Genomic DNA, 15,125 nt, shown 5'->3' with positions numbered 1-15,125 from the left:
TGTTTATCTTAGTTGTGCTTCAGTTGATTAAGATGATGGTGATTAAGATAATGATGATGATCAAGTTAACGATTAAGAAAATGATGAAACAACTTGACCGTTAATAAATTAAATCTACAAGTTAATTTAAGTTTTAACAGTTCGATTACCTACAAACAATTAACACAATTAAGCTACTTAATTGTATTTCTAATGATTAAGGGTCAATTTAATTATCTAATCTACAATCAAATACATCAATCGAAAACTGATCACGTTGGTAAGATAATTGAAAGAGTTAATTGTCATCAATTGATAAGAATGAAAAATTATAACAATTAACATCATACACAAGGTATTACATTGATTTAATTGTGAGATGATTAATAACTAAATGCTAATAAGTTATCTTGACTGTAACAATCAATAGATGATTAAAATAAGCACATAATAATTAATGTTCACTTATAATCGTTACAATTGACATAGAAGTTAATTGTGTCTCTTCAACAATTAAAACATGATTAGCATGTGATCTTCATATGGGAATTGAGTGTCCGGGTGATGATAGAGATTATTACATGATGAGGATGAAAGAAAATGATTACAATTGTGACAATTAAGGAGAAGAAAAAATTTCGCTTCAATTAATTATCGAACTGTAATTTTCGCACTTGGATGATTTAATTATTTCCATGGTTGTTATTGACAATTAATCTTCAATGTTGGAGGTAATTGTACTTTCCATCATCAGGTATTAATGATACTCGTAAATATGTTAACCAATTTGATCCTCGTAATGGTAACAATTAAATTAATCCAATGAGTTCATTCAACTTTGATTCGTTTTCCTAATCAACAAAAAAAAGTAGTAAAAAAATTATGTCAATAAATTAATGGTTAATTGAATTGAACAATTTATGTAATTAGGTGATTGTTAGCTAATTGTTTTCTAACGATATATAATCAACTTACTTTGATTAGTTACTTTTTATCATTTTTTCACTACAAACAATCAAGAATTAGGTTAATTCCAGATTAGCTAAATGATTTTCTGAATAAAAAATTGTTGATCAAATTGTCAAGTTGACCATAAATAAGATCACCAAGTTAATTGTTACATCAAATACCAGCTAATCATCAAGTTTAAGTTACATAATTAACTTAAATCATCTAAATCCAGTTGAATATTATATTGGTCATCAATGGTCATTTCTGGAAAAGGTAAAGAAATAAAAAAAACAGCAATTACTAAATTAATCGTAAACAATTGAAAGGATTAATCTAATTATGGATGATAAGTAAATAAATGGCGATTAACTATTGATTGGACAGATTAAATTGCGATTAATTAAGAAAAAAAAGGTAAATCAAATTACCTTGAGATCAACGATAAATTGATTCAATTATTAGTAACGTTAATTGTTACTCAAGGTTGATTTGTTTGGGAGAAACTTAATTTTGTACGAAAAATTTGTTCTGACAAAATATCTACACTTAATTGTGTTGATATTTTGATTACAATTAACCAAAAGTAAACCGGTTAACCGTGTCTAGGAACATTTATCAAGGTTAAATAACAAATATTCACATAGAGAGAGACCTTGATTATCCTGGTTGTTAGATTATTTTAAGACTATTATTGGGAAAGTAATTCAAGAAATATGATTAAGATGATTAGAATTACAATCATGATCATCATCAATGTTGATTATCATCATAATTAATCGTATAACTGAATTGAAGGATAGGTTATGAAACTTATTTTTCCTCTGGAATGACAATATTTACATGGGAATAATGAAATAGCCACAAGGAGTTAAATCTCATGTTAAATTGTTCACTGAGAGGTGAATTGATTTAGCAATTTAATTTTCCCATTATTTGGTATTGAGTATTTGCTTTCGTAATTGACAATCATCACCATCGTCGTTGATTGTTGTGTTTTGATTGACCATTAGCAACGTTGATTGAGATACGATTCCTGATTATGTAAGTAAATTGCCATTGATTTGGTCAAGGAAAGTCTTAATTGTGATTAACGGAGATTCTATTGAGAGGAAAACAAAAACAAATCAATCAGTTAGAGATACAAAAACTATAAAAATTCAATTGAATATTTACCTTGGGTCAGAGATAATTGTCATTAGAAATTAGTTAATTATCACCGAATCGTCAAACATTTGTGTCTCAATATCTCCCATGTCATAGTTGAGGATGAAATAGTGACCAACTCAATGGTTCCCATTGATTTCCATAGTTTATCAGGTCATCAGGGTGACCTGGTACATTTGAGATCATTAATTGTTCATGATCATTGAGATAATCCTAATCCTTTGTTAGGCCTAAGCCTGTAACTTGTTAATCATATTCACCAACAAATAAGGTTAACACAAATTGACATTTCCACCAGTTTTTAACACAATTTAACGATTCCATTGAATTCTGTTGACTATCACCAAGAATTGTGAGTTGAAATGAAATTGAAACTGTTTTCTTTTTCTCACAAAAAAAGAAAGGAAAGAAAGAGAAACATTGAAACCGATAGAAAAATAGAAAACCAAGAAAACCAGAAAAAGAAAACAGCTGATCAAGAGATAGAATCAGAATCTGATTGAGTTTCTCCCTAAACCGAAAAGTGAAATTTGTTTACCAATCTAATAGATTGTTTGGAATTACAATTAATTAATTCTTACCTTTTGTTGATTGATGAATTTACTGTGTGTCACAATTAGAATTTAATAAAAGTGATTAACTGGTTAAGAGAAACAATTTCAACAACAACAACAGTGAACAAAAAGTGAGAAATCAACAAAGTGTTTATCATAACCAAGTCTCCATTTTGTTTTGTTGGGCCTTAATCATTTATGGTCAACAATCAATTCTAATTGTTAACGTGATGAAAAAGAATCAGCTGTTGAATCAGTGATACAATTAGACTGATTTCTTTTTCTATAAATATAATATCATTTCTTGTATTTTCCCCATGTGATGATTTGTTTTTCTTGTGTTAATTTCACCTAATCAAGTTTTTTTGTTGTTCTCTGGTTTTCTTTTATAATTTTTGTGTCCTAATTGTGTTAATTGTGCTAATTGTTTGTGTAAGTGTGACATTAATTTCACTGGACATGTCTCAGTGCCACCGGACAATCAAATTAAATCAATGGTGTCTATTGATTATCATAATGTATCTTTCACTTGACAATGTTTCTGGTGAAACTGATGAAGATATTGTTTCAATTGAAGGTAAATTATTGTAACTAATTGTGACTAATTAAGACACTAAGATACTGTGTTAATTAGGTCACGTTTAGAATCCTTTATTGTCAACAATTAACCATTAAATTGATTCTCTCTCATTTCCTTGTGACTTTTAGAGGCAATTGATGCTGGAAGGTTGGATGATTCCTCTGAAGAAATTGATAATAATGTCAACATCGAGCTTCTTAATTCCAATGATTTTGATGACATTGATTCTAACAATTTAACCTCATCTAATGAATCCACTTCACAAGCAATCGGATTAATTGGAGAGATTAAATCAAGTGAAGAGACTCTAATCAATCGGACTTCCAATGCAACAATCAATGAAAATAGAGTGGGTTGTACTCCAGTCAATCTAACTGAAAGCGAGGTGATTATCAAATTAATTAAATTCCTATTCATTAATAACACAATTAATTGTTGTGTCGAAATCAGTTAATTTGTTGACGAGCTAAAATTTAGAAAGCAACATCAATCAAACCAGATTAACAATCAACGTGTTCAACGATCAGCTGTTCTCGATCAATATTATTACCGATTAATATTGAGTTTTAATTGTTATTAATATTTCCTCTTGGTCATCATTGAATAGCAATTCTAATTGTTGCAAATTCATATTGTTAGTTAATTGTTCAATCATCTTAAGCTTGATTGAAATTCATTTTGAAAATTTTCTTATTCTTTGCGATTTGAATGATTTTTTTGCTCTTTATCAGCTAATTGTTGTTAATCAATTGTCTTTGTATTTTGATCACTTTCAAGGTAATTTAGTGAAATTGACTTGTCTCTCTTTCCACCTTTCTAATCAATTAGAGCTAAATCATCATTAATTGTTAACAATTTACCAATACACTCTGATGATTTCTCATTGATTTGATTTTCAAAAGGCAAAGATCAATTTAAATGTTATCTTACCCATTGGGAGACTCATTGATTTATCCTAATCAAATCTAAATCATTTCCACCGTTGAGTTTAATTGTTAACATGATTTATTTGTATTCCTCTCCTTGTAACTATCTTACTTGATAATATATCTAATCAACTGATTAATTTAATGATCTTATCATAATTAGTCAGCTGCCAATTACTTAAACTTAGGATTATATAAAATTGTTGGTTAATCAATCCCTTAGACCAAAAACAACAATTAATCACGAGTGATTAACTACAAGAAAAATTCAATCTTGTCCAGTAAATCAACAACAATTAAACATTGCATCAGTATAAAAAAAAATTAGATTCCTAATCAATACATGTTAATGATTAACTAAATTGTTATGATAACAAAAAGTTAAAAAAAAATCAAAGTCTATAACCTCTTATAGTTTATATTATCCTCTAATCTTGTTAACAATTAACTTAATCACTAATCATCATCTAATATATTAAGGCTATTGGACTTTTCCTCCTGAATTTACAATTTAATTAATCATGCCACAGATTCATAATTCCCACAGTTAATCAACAATCAACTCCATCATTAACTAATCATACATTTATTTATTAATTTCCCTTTTGTATCTTAATGTTTATTTAATTTACTTCCTTTACTAATTGTTATCTTAACAACAATTAGTAAATTAGATAGTATTATCTAAGATGTTCAATGATGATAATTGATCATCATCATCATAATTATCATGTATTTTCAATTATCCCCTGGTTAGTTATTGAGAAGATGTAACAATCAATATGATTAACCATCAATGAAATGAAATGAACGAAAAAAAAAGTTGATTAGACTTTGATCCAACAATTAAATATCTTGAAAATTTAATTGTGATGGTTATTCAGTAACAATTAACATTTCCAATTGATTGTATAATTAATTATTTCATCAATTAACTGTTGTTTTCAATTTTTTACCTGACAAGTTGAAACAATTAATTAGGAAGTGATGACAATTTAAGTAATATGAAAAATACACAACAATTAATGATGATGATCAACTTTAATCATTGTTGTTTTCCAGAGTACAAAATTCAATAGTCATTTCCAATGATAATTATTAGATGATTGTAATTATATTAATTGTAATTACCTTTATATTAGTTGACACCAATATCAACCTTGTTAATTGTTGTCTTCCTATTGTTGTTACCTAACCCAATTAGTTTAGTTAATTGTGATTTTTTTCTTGATCATGGATTCAGATAGTTAATCAACAAGTTATAGACAAAATTTAATCAACATGATTTATAAATTGATAATTGTGAAAGTGAAACAGTTTAATTAACTAGTTTTTTTCATCAATCTTTTATCATCATCATCATTTAATTACTATAGCAATTGTCTAATTGTTGTTTAGGAAATTACCATGTAATCAATTAATTATAATGATAATCTCACATAATCACAATTAATTAATCATCTTAACCTAATACACTTTGTATCTTTGTGTTCATCTCAACCTTGAATATAATTATTTGATTACAGTTAGTTAATTGTTACTAGAAAACCCTGTTAATTATCACAATTTAGTTAATTAGGTGTGTAGTTTTTTTTTTGATTTAACATGTTAATTAATTGTGATTAATCTGTTTTAATTTGTTCAAGTGCCTCGATTGATTGTTAGACAGTAATCAGTAAAAAATTACCTTGACAATTGATCACAATTAACTGATTGAATAAAAAAATTTTCCTACTGATTACCAATGATAAATGTTAACAGTGAAAACGTAACAATTAACAAAATTGATTTAGAGATGTAATTAGATATCAAATATATTTCATCAAGAATAAAGGGAAAGTTTAATTGTTGAGTAACAATTAACTAGGGGAACAAGAATACCAATGAGATTAGTAGCAGATAATTAAGAAGGTTAATCTTAATCAGTAGAATCTAAAATTCAGAATAATCTTCATGGTGGAAATTAAGAAATTTGCAAAATTATCACTGCTGATTAACTGGTAACAATTTAGATGGAAAATAATAAGCAACAGGTTAATCAAATTATCGCAATTAATTAATGATAATCAACCGATTTCCATAATCTCATTTCAATGAAAATAATATATTCAAGTTGTGGTTAATCAGTTACACTCTTACTTAATTTAATACAAAGTCAGCTAATTGTATTAATATTTAGATGATCGTCTATAATTAGACTGTTAATTACCACAAATTTTGAGTTAATTGTTTTATCAGGTAAATTATGAGTTTTATTAATTTAATACAATTTGTGTTTTTTTATCAATGATTAAATCCAATGGCACTTGAGATACATGATGATGAAGGTTAGGTCACTTTGAGAAACTAGCACCAGGTTCCGTTTTTGATCCCGATCGTTTTTTGATCATTAATTGATTGTTGACTTGATTGTTGATATACATATTTATATATATTTGATGATGTGTATTTACTTGGGTGATTAGTTAATTAAATAGGATTAGCGATTTACATCTTATCAGGGGTTATTTTTTAATCATCAAGGAGTGAGCAGTATTGTAGTAATTGTGTTTCTTTTCAATCCTCTGTGAGCAATTTAAATGTGTATTGAAAATTGAGTATATGAAACAATTTAAATTGTTTATCATTAATTGTTTGATTTTTGTATGGTTATGATGTCCGTCAATGGGCTGTTTTGTTTATCGTTGCGTTGTTTTATATATAAATTTAAATATGTATAATGCTAATCAAAATATCGTTTTAGCAATTTAAAGGTGGGGTCAAGAAAATCAAGTTAATTGTATTAACTTCAGTGGTCTTTGAACAAGATTAATTCGTCTCAGGAAGGAGTTAAGGAGAGCAACAATCAAAGTTAATTAACAATCTCTCTCTCTCTCCTTTTTCTTAAATGATGATGATGATTACAAGAAAATGTAATTATGCTTGAAGCAAGAATAAGACACAAGATGAGTGAAAAGGATGACATGTTGTTGATGACGATAGGAAGATTGATAAATGATGATTAATTTAATTAGAGAGTGAGAGAGAGATTAGAAGGAAAAAGATGAGCAAATTTTTAAAGGAACCATGAAAATGTTGAGGAAAATATTGAAGATATGAACAGAATTGAGCATCAGCAAGAATATAATGGTTATGATTGTGTCGCGTTGAAGGAGAAAAAAGAAAATTTAAATTGCTTTTAAATTGCCAATGTTAATTTAATCGGTATTGTTTTCATTTAGCAGTTTGTTGATTGTTGATTGTTGAATCTTGTATTACCCTTTTCTCTCTCTCTCTCTCTCTCTCGTTGTTTAATCACAAACATCCATAACTTGAGGTGAAGGTAATTCACCTTTTACATGGGAAGAGTTGATTCCTAGGAATCTTTACTTGCTTCGTTGATCAACATTTGAGAGAGAGGTAGAAAAGATGAACCTAAGGATGTTGGTGATGAAAGTGACCCTAAACCGGAACTTGATTGACTGGGTGATACATTGTATTCTTGTTTAATTATCGGGTGATGGTGTGAAGATGGCATCCTAGATGTCCCGTAAATTGAATCGACCAGATCACCACTTATATCGATATGATGACCCAGTGAACTTGAAGTTAAATGTTGAGAGTGACTTTGTAAACTACCAGTATTTGGATTTTCATCCAAGGTGATACCACTGTTAATCCAATAATCTGTTTCAGTTGTTGATTGATGGAAACCATGAGAAAGATGATGTGGAAGGGATTGTGGATGAGGTGGTGGAGTGGGTGTTCCATGGTGAGTTGAATGATGAATATGATGAGCATGATGATGGAGATGTGGTTGATGTCCAAATTGTATTGATTTAGGTGATGATGAATCTGGTTTCTGTTGATTGAATATAAAATTAAATCATTTTAATTAATGGAATTAAATCGGGAAATAGTTCAAAGATAAGATGGAAAGGAAGTAAAGTTAATTTAAAATAATCGATTAAAATCAAATTTTAACCCAAAAAGTTTTCCTTGCCATCAGCGATCAATTATAAAAAGAGAGAGAAAAATTTATCACTTCGCCATTTTCCTGGATGATTTCAATTCATCGAAGAAGCAAAAAGACATTATAATCGTTATTGTTTCATTAGATTCTAATCGAAATTAACTTGAGGCTTATACTATTCGTTAACTCGGTCAAATTACATTATCATGCCTTTTACATTATTATGTAAAAGGCAATTGAGAGAAAACTATCACTGATTTATCTTTGATTGATTTTATAATAATGGACAACCATCATGAGTAATTAGCGAATATATTTTCTTCAATTAATGGAATAGATTCTTACATATAATCCATGTTGCTCTTCACTAATCGAAGGACGAGTTCTTAAATCTTGTTCCAATTGTTGTAATTTCATGGACATTTTACGATTTTCCATCTCCAATTCGCGGGCTTTTTGTTCTAATTCAGGTATTCGACTAACATCTCGTTTCAATTCTCGAACAAAATCCACCGAAGCTTTTAAAATGGTTCCCTTATTTTGTTTCATATCTTTGACAAGATCGTAATAAGTTTCATCTTGAGTTGGTAACAAAGTGCTCAATTCTTTAATACGATCATTGATATTGTACCTTCGACGTCGTTCAATCTTATTGTGAGCATCTTTCTTTTTCCTTTCCCGCTCCCATGCACTAAATTCCGGATCTGAAGAAAGAGGAGGACATGATGTGGATAATGGTGGACAAGATGAGGACATTTTTGTTACATCAGATAAATGGCTGGTTGATTGAAGACTATCTTCTTCTTCTGTATACATTTGGTGAGGGTTGAAACCGTAACTTATATCAGCAGGTAAAGTTGAAGCGATTGGATCCATGGGACTATGATGAGATGATGATTGGTGATGATGAGAATGATGGTGGATAACATTTATACTATTACTAGCAACATGTTCTGATCCCATGGGATCACCAGCATCATTACCACCACCGCCATTTTGATCCATTAGATCAGGCATCTCAAGGACAAGAGTTCGTTGAACATCTTCCCAATATTCATCAATTTCAGATGCTGAAGATCTCGGTCCTGATAACGGACTATCTGGACTTAAAGGGAAAGGTGACTGTGGGCCACTTCCATTGGTATTACCACCCATAAGTGTTGAATGGTGATGATGATGATGATGATGATGAAGGTTTGCTTTAGAGGAGGGGGTATTTGATGAAGTTGCTGTCGTTGTACTAATATTTGTAATCAGAGTTGAAGATGAGGATGATGAACCTCCTGTTGGAAGATTCGAGGATGAGTGTGGACCACTATCGGAACTATTAAAACCATCGGTGAAAAAACTTGGACATGATGCTGCTTCCGATAGTTTCATGGTTCCAATTGAATGGGGAATAGATCGTCCACCTCGATGTTCACTACCAGTTCCTCCACCAGCAATGGCAATCACACTACTGGTATAACTGCCAATGTTGTTATTATTGTTGTTGTTACTGTTTAGATTTCCATTATTATTAATCAAAGATGAACCAATGTTAAGATGATCAGATGTTAATCTTGAATTAGTTTGCATTTTTTGCAATTGTTGTTGCCTCAATAGAGCTTCTTTCCGCTCTTGTTGAACCATTTGCTCTCTCATTAGTTGTTGCTTTAAACTTGTGCGAGACATTTTCACTAATGATGATTTAAACGATTCTTTCCAAAGAAATGAGTTTTTAACATATAAACAAAATTAAGGAACAATTAACACTTAAACGCTTGATTACTGCTTCTTTTGAACAACAGTTATGACCAATTATTCCACAGTTGTATCAGAGCACTTTGTAGAAGTTGTTTTCCTTTTTCCAATAGACACATATACAAACACTTGTTGATTTGATTTGAAAAAGGTGTTAACTGATAATGACGAAGGATGATGATGATGATGATGATGATGAGAGGAGATAAGGAGGAAAAGAGAATGGAAAACACAAAATAACACGAAAAACACGAAAAAGGCACAATCAGAAAATTAATTCATAAAACACGTTAGTTTTTATCCAATGGTTAATTGTTGTTGTTGATAAAAGTTAATATCTTAATTTGAGTTACACATTTGGTCAATAATATTAATATGATTTAAGGTGAAAAGAGAGCGAGTAACATCAAAAACAATAATATTATTAATAACTGGTTAGGTTGGTGTTGTTGTTGGTGATGATGATGATGACGATGAGCCATGTGATCAAAGAAAGAGAAGAAAAACTATGAAGAAAGAGAAAAGAAAGAGAAAAGAAAGAAAAACACGATTAGTATTAAAAAGAATGTTGTTTACAATTAAACTGTTTACAATTAATCTGTGCGAGTGTTGAATTATACTGCCAATAGTTTTGCCTGCCAGAGGAAGATACCATTGAGAGAGAATGAGTGAGAGTAAGAGAGAGAGAGAGAGTATGTGTGTAATAGAAAAGGGGGAGAGGGAGTGATAGATAGAGAGTTACTGTGTAGTTAAGCCCTTTGCTCACTTAATGAGCTTTGGGGGTTAATAAGGGATGTTCCTTAAGTTGTTCCCCCATAGAAAAAAAAAATACTTTGGTAAAAGATGATGAAAGACCTTGGAAGATGAGATGATGATGATGATGATGGAAAAGAGAGTAAAGAAGGGGGATATATTAATCTCTTTCTTTTTTCTATTAGAAAATGAAAGAGGAAGAAGAAAGAGAAATGAAATGCACACGCCTTCGGTCTTTCATTTTCACTTTAATGTTTATGATGTAAAAAAACACTGAGTGAGTTGGAAGAATGATGATGATGACGAGGGAAAGAGTAGATAGAGGGAGGCAGTGAGAGAGATGTAATGAATATAATATTCGAGACAAGGACATCGAAATTTACTCATAGAGTGAGAGATAGAGAGGGAGGTACATTGATAGAGATGAAAAAGGATGAAGAGAGGAAAATATGAAAGAGAGAAGGTGGGAACAGAAGGACAAGAGAACGAGTATGAATAAAAAAGAGAGAAAATCAGAAGAGTTTTTTTTTCGATAGTTTTAAGTGGAAAAAAAAGAGAAATAGATAAATAATTCAGAGAAATTCTGAGATGTAAAGAGAGAAAATTAGGGGGATGGGGAAGATAAATGATGATGATTAAAGAATAAAAGATTTAACAAGAGGCACTTTTGCCTTTGCTTGCGTAGATCATCATCATCATCATCGTTATCAGAAAGAGTTGAGAGAGAAATAGACAGAGGCAAATATTGAAAACAAATTCTACTCTAAAAAGTGATAATCATATTCACAAAAGAACATTTTCTAATCAAAGGCCTTAGTGATTTTTAGAAATAACTTGTTGATCCTCTTAACTTACATCATCTCTCTCTCTCTCACTTTTATCATCATTTTAATTCTCATCAATTATCAATTGATTATCTGAGAAATTAATCTTTTGTTTTGAGGTTGGAATTTAGAAAATCAGGTTTTCATTTTCTCCATGTTTTCCCTCCTTTCGCTATTTCAAAATGTAAACAACTCAATGGAATCAGATTTAAACTGTTGGACAATTTAGAGGATCATAAATACAGAGATAGAAAAGTGAACAAAGAGAATCAATTACTTACCAGTTAATTTAATTGACTCCAATTAATTAATCACCACAATTCAATAGAAGGCAACATATTGATAACATGAACTGTTAGAAATCGAAAGCAAAAGAAAAGAAAAGAATATTCTTCAGAAAGAGAAACAGAGAAAGAAAAGAAAGAAAAGAGAGAAAGAGATAAAAAATAGAGAAAATAAGAGAGACAATTAACCCAAAAGAGAATAGAAAATTGGAGAAAACATAACGGCCCTTCCAATGGAAAAGACTGATAGAGAATCGTCACTAATTAAATACCAACCTGTTGATGATACCAAATAGATAGAGAATCTGTGGAGATAAATAGAATTACAATTGTAACTGTGAAAAAGAAGATGAAGAGTTAAAGATGAGAGAAATTAATTAAAGAGATTAATTGGAGAAAAAAAAGAATACGCACTTGAGAATATGTTTTGTCTTCTTCAAGTGAGAGAGAACAAAAAATAGAGGGAGGGATAAGCACGTTGAAAGTAAATTGTGGTTACAATACACAGAAAAAGATGTTGATATAATTATGATGATGATGATGAAGAGAAACCATGAAAACGTGTCTTGCACCTAAATTAACTTGATTACTTTAGAATCGTCACCAAATAAAATAACATAATCACCGAGAAGAAGATGAAGCAAAAGTGAAAACAAATTCCATCAAAAATCAACTCTCTCAATAATCTCTCACTCTCTTCGTTTCTCTCTCTCTCTTTCTCTCTCTCTTGCAAAATTATCTCACTTTCAATCTCTTATCTTTATCTTCATTACTCTCTCTCTCTTTAATCATCTCTTGTCTTCTTCTTCATCATTACCTGTAATTAATTTCTCGATAAAAAATGTAATTAATTTCTAAATGTTTGTAGATGGCGCTAATTCTTTGGGCGATTCTCATTGGTCCATTTTGATTAGAATGAAAATTTTTCTCTTGCCGCCATTTTAATTGATTGATTTTCTCTCTTCGATTTGATTGTTTTGATTATTGGTTTTTGATTTAATTTAAAGTTTTGTTTTATTTGTTTTGTTTAATTGTTTGGTTGTTTGTTTGTTTGTTTCTCTGATTTATGTTTTTGCTTGGGTTTAAGTCGTTGGCTTTGTGGTTTTATTTACTGTTATGTTTTTATCCTATTTAATGGATTCACCTGACAAGTTTAATCTACTCTTGTTTTCATCTCTTGCAAGGTTAACCCCCTTAAGTTGATTGAGTCTTTTTCTTTGTAAGTGTTTATCATTTCCTCATACATGATATCAACTATTTGTTTATTGTTTTTGCTCATTCGTTACTTGAATTACATTTCATGGCTTTTTGGGTATTTAAAGGGTTGACAAAAATACAGCTCACTCTTTATGAGCTGGTGAAGTTTTTCTTTTCTCTCTCTCTCTCTCTCTCTCTCACTTTCCAGGAATTATCTCTGGCGTATCTTTTACACGTGTTTGTTTTTGTTTTATTTATGTGTTATTATTTTCCACTAAATGAGAAACAGTTAATGACAAAAAAGCTACACTCATTTACGTAGTTAATCTGAAATTTTAGCTTCTCTTAGCTTTGCCCCTGAGCTTTTATGATTACTCCTTCACTCACTTTAAACAACTTAATCATGATGATAATCATGAAAATCTTCTTAGCTGAATGCGCACAACAATCAACTACCATCTACCATCTAACAACTTGATGCTTGATTATGATCCAAGAAAAATTCGACATTCAAGTTATATATGAAAGAAAAATCTCACCGAAAAAGAAAGGACAAAATTAACTAATAACAAACTTTTCTTATTCTCAAATTACTATTTTTCTCTTTAGATACCTGAAGTTAAGATGGTTAATTCGAAACAATTTCTGGAATATATTCTACCAAAAGGAAACGATTCCGTATGTGCATTGGTGCTTTTCTATTACCCTTGGTGCACTTTCAGCATGAAAGCAACTGAAAATTTCAATGCAATTGGCAAAGGGTATCCTCAGCTCAATGTGATCGCTATCAATGCCTACCTACATAATAAGTAAATCTGTTTTCTCATTACTAATAATATAATATTTAATCGGGACAAATTACATAATAATCTTTATTACAATGGCAGCAATAATCTAATCATTTCTATTCTCTCTTTTTTTTCCTTCAGCATCAACATGAGGTTCGGGCTTGTCGGTGTTCCAACAATACTTTTCTTTCATAATGGTAAAGTTGTCGCTAAATATAATTCGACTGAAACAAGTTTATTATCTCTTGTCACATTTATCTATCGATTAACTGGCTTTGAACCCAATCTATCAGTTTTTAAAACGGAAGACGATTGGACAAGCCCATTACCGACAACACCACAACCATCAGTTGATTATGTTCTCATTCTTTCAGCCATTTTTCTTCTTCTAACGACTTTCTATCTAATCGGGAGATCAACTATTCTCAAGAAAATCATTGATTCGATTCGAAACACATGGAGAGAAGCTGAAGTTCAACATCAACACGTTGATTAGAAATTGCCTAATTTAAATCTATCAAAAGTTTTATCACAATCACAAAATCAGTAACTTTAATGGCAAAAAATTACAACTATTAAGCCTAATCTTTACACATTAATACAACAATTAACGACTTGCGTTCTTGATTGTATTCCCTAAATTTTTTCATGTCCCAAAGTGTAATTAACTAACCCAAAACAAACTGTGATGTAATTAATGTGCCTCGTGCACTAAAGACAATATTAAGGATCACGAAAGTTAAATTTAGTTGTAATTTAGCAAAAAGTTCTTACAATTAACTTAACTATTCTGTTACCTTTTCATATTGTTATTTAAAGTTACGAAGTCAAACTAGCTCATCTCATATCAATTCCTATGGATCGGAATTAAAGATTAATCAAAAAATGATGAAAATGATTAAAAATTAATTTCTTAAAATTCAAGTATTGTTCATAACTCGATGTTAATTGTAACATTTGAACCGATTAAGTGTAACTATTAACTTTTTATCGCTGAAATAACAAAGAACGAGATTACAATTAGTAAATCATTTCCATTCTTAATTGTCTTTGTTCACACATTGTTCATGTACTGATCATATGGTGATAGTGATTTAATTTACAGAAATAATTGATTAATTGTTATCTAATTGTGATCTATGATTGTGATTATGTTAATTTAACGTCAATTAATCGTAGATAATTAATTACAATTGATTCTTACTCTTTGATTTCTGATAAATTGTTACAATTGAATGATGAGCTAATTACCTGATTATTTAACTAAATTGCATACTAATCAGTGTTAATTGTAACTCTAATTTACCTTAGTGATTAAACTTGATCAGAATGCTTTTTAATTGTCAACATTTCACTCAAAATGTTAGTGATTTGCCAATTAAACAATTAACAAATTGACTAATTACACATGATTAAGATCAATTTTTGAA

General features: G+C 30.0%; 2 protein-coding genes and 1 long non-coding RNA gene across 8 annotated transcripts; 1 reads left to right on the top strand and 2 right to left on the bottom strand.

Annotated features, from left to right (window-relative positions):
• Positions 1 to 326: 326 nt before the first annotated feature.
• LOC128386133 (uncharacterized) lies at positions 327 to 2,814 on the bottom strand. 3 transcript variants are annotated; one of them, XR_008324875.1, is made up of 5 exons: positions 2,676 to 2,814; positions 2,104 to 2,481; positions 1,771 to 2,029; positions 955 to 1,194; positions 327 to 830 (listed from the first exon to the last, which is right to left on the bottom strand). It is a non-coding gene; the product is annotated as an uncharacterized LOC128386133 (long non-coding RNA). The 3 variants fall into 3 exon arrangements; XR_008324874.1 differs by having other exon boundaries at positions 1,359 to 2,029; positions 2,104 to 2,475; XR_008324873.1 differs by having other exon boundaries at positions 2,104 to 2,475.
• Positions 2,571 to 14,723, top strand: LOC128386131 (thioredoxin domain-containing protein 15-like). Its single transcript, XM_053345114.1, has 4 exons — positions 2,571 to 3,225; positions 3,357 to 3,613; positions 13,517 to 13,716; positions 13,837 to 14,723. Exons 1-4 carry the CDS (start codon positions 3,108 to 3,110, stop codon positions 14,189 to 14,191), a joined length of 930 nt encoding a protein of 309 aa, XP_053201089.1. The 5' UTR covers positions 2,571 to 3,107; the 3' UTR covers positions 14,192 to 14,723.
• LOC128386129 (nuclear transcription factor Y subunit gamma-like) lies at positions 6,381 to 12,415 on the bottom strand. Of its 4 annotated transcripts, none has more exons than XM_053345111.1 (5): positions 12,125 to 12,415; positions 11,987 to 12,045; positions 11,708 to 11,817; positions 8,452 to 10,355; positions 6,381 to 7,995 (listed from the first exon to the last, which is right to left on the bottom strand). In XM_053345111.1, exons 4-5 carry the CDS (start codon positions 9,778 to 9,780, stop codon positions 7,510 to 7,512), a joined length of 1,815 nt encoding a protein of 604 aa, XP_053201086.1. In that variant the 5' UTR covers positions 9,781 to 10,355; positions 11,708 to 11,817; positions 11,987 to 12,045; positions 12,125 to 12,415; the 3' UTR covers positions 6,381 to 7,509. The 4 variants fall into 4 exon arrangements, with proteins under 4 accessions (XP_053201086.1, XP_053201085.1, XP_053201088.1 ...); XM_053345110.1 differs by having other exon boundaries at positions 11,708 to 11,778; XM_053345113.1 differs by having other exon boundaries at positions 11,708 to 11,778; positions 11,987 to 12,015.
• Positions 14,724 to 15,125: the final 402 nt, after the last annotated feature.

Source organism: Panonychus citri, unplaced genomic scaffold (assembly GCF_014898815.1).
Source record: "Panonychus citri isolate SS breed McGregor unplaced genomic scaffold, ASM1489881v1 Contig00063, whole genome shotgun sequence".
Classification (NCBI taxonomy): domain Eukaryota; kingdom Metazoa; phylum Arthropoda; class Arachnida; order Trombidiformes; family Tetranychidae; genus Panonychus; species Panonychus citri.
The sequence above is the reverse complement of the archived record's forward strand: the minus strand, read 5'-3'. Positions and strand labels throughout refer to the sequence as shown.

Bases quoted from the DNA above. Each gene is read 5' to 3' on its own strand.
- LOC128386131 (XM_053345114.1), top strand. From the start codon at position 3,108: ATGTCTCAGTGCCACCGGACAATCAAATTAAATCAATGGTGTCTATTG. The intron at 3,226-3,356 runs GTAAATTATTGT...TGTGACTTTTAG, and splicing joins AGATATTGTTTCAATTGAAG to AGGCAATTGATGCTGGAAGG. The intron at 3,614-13,516 runs GTGATTATCAAA...TTTTCTCTTTAG, and splicing joins TCAATCTAACTGAAAGCGAG to ATACCTGAAGTTAAGATGGT.
- LOC128386129 (XM_053345111.1), bottom strand. From the start codon at position 9,780: ATGTCTCGCACAAGTTTAAAGCAACAACTAATGAGAGAGCAAATGGTT. The intron at 7,996-8,451 runs GTAAGAATCTAT...TTCAATCAACAG, and splicing joins AAGAGCAACATGGATTATAT to AAACCAGATTCATCATCACC.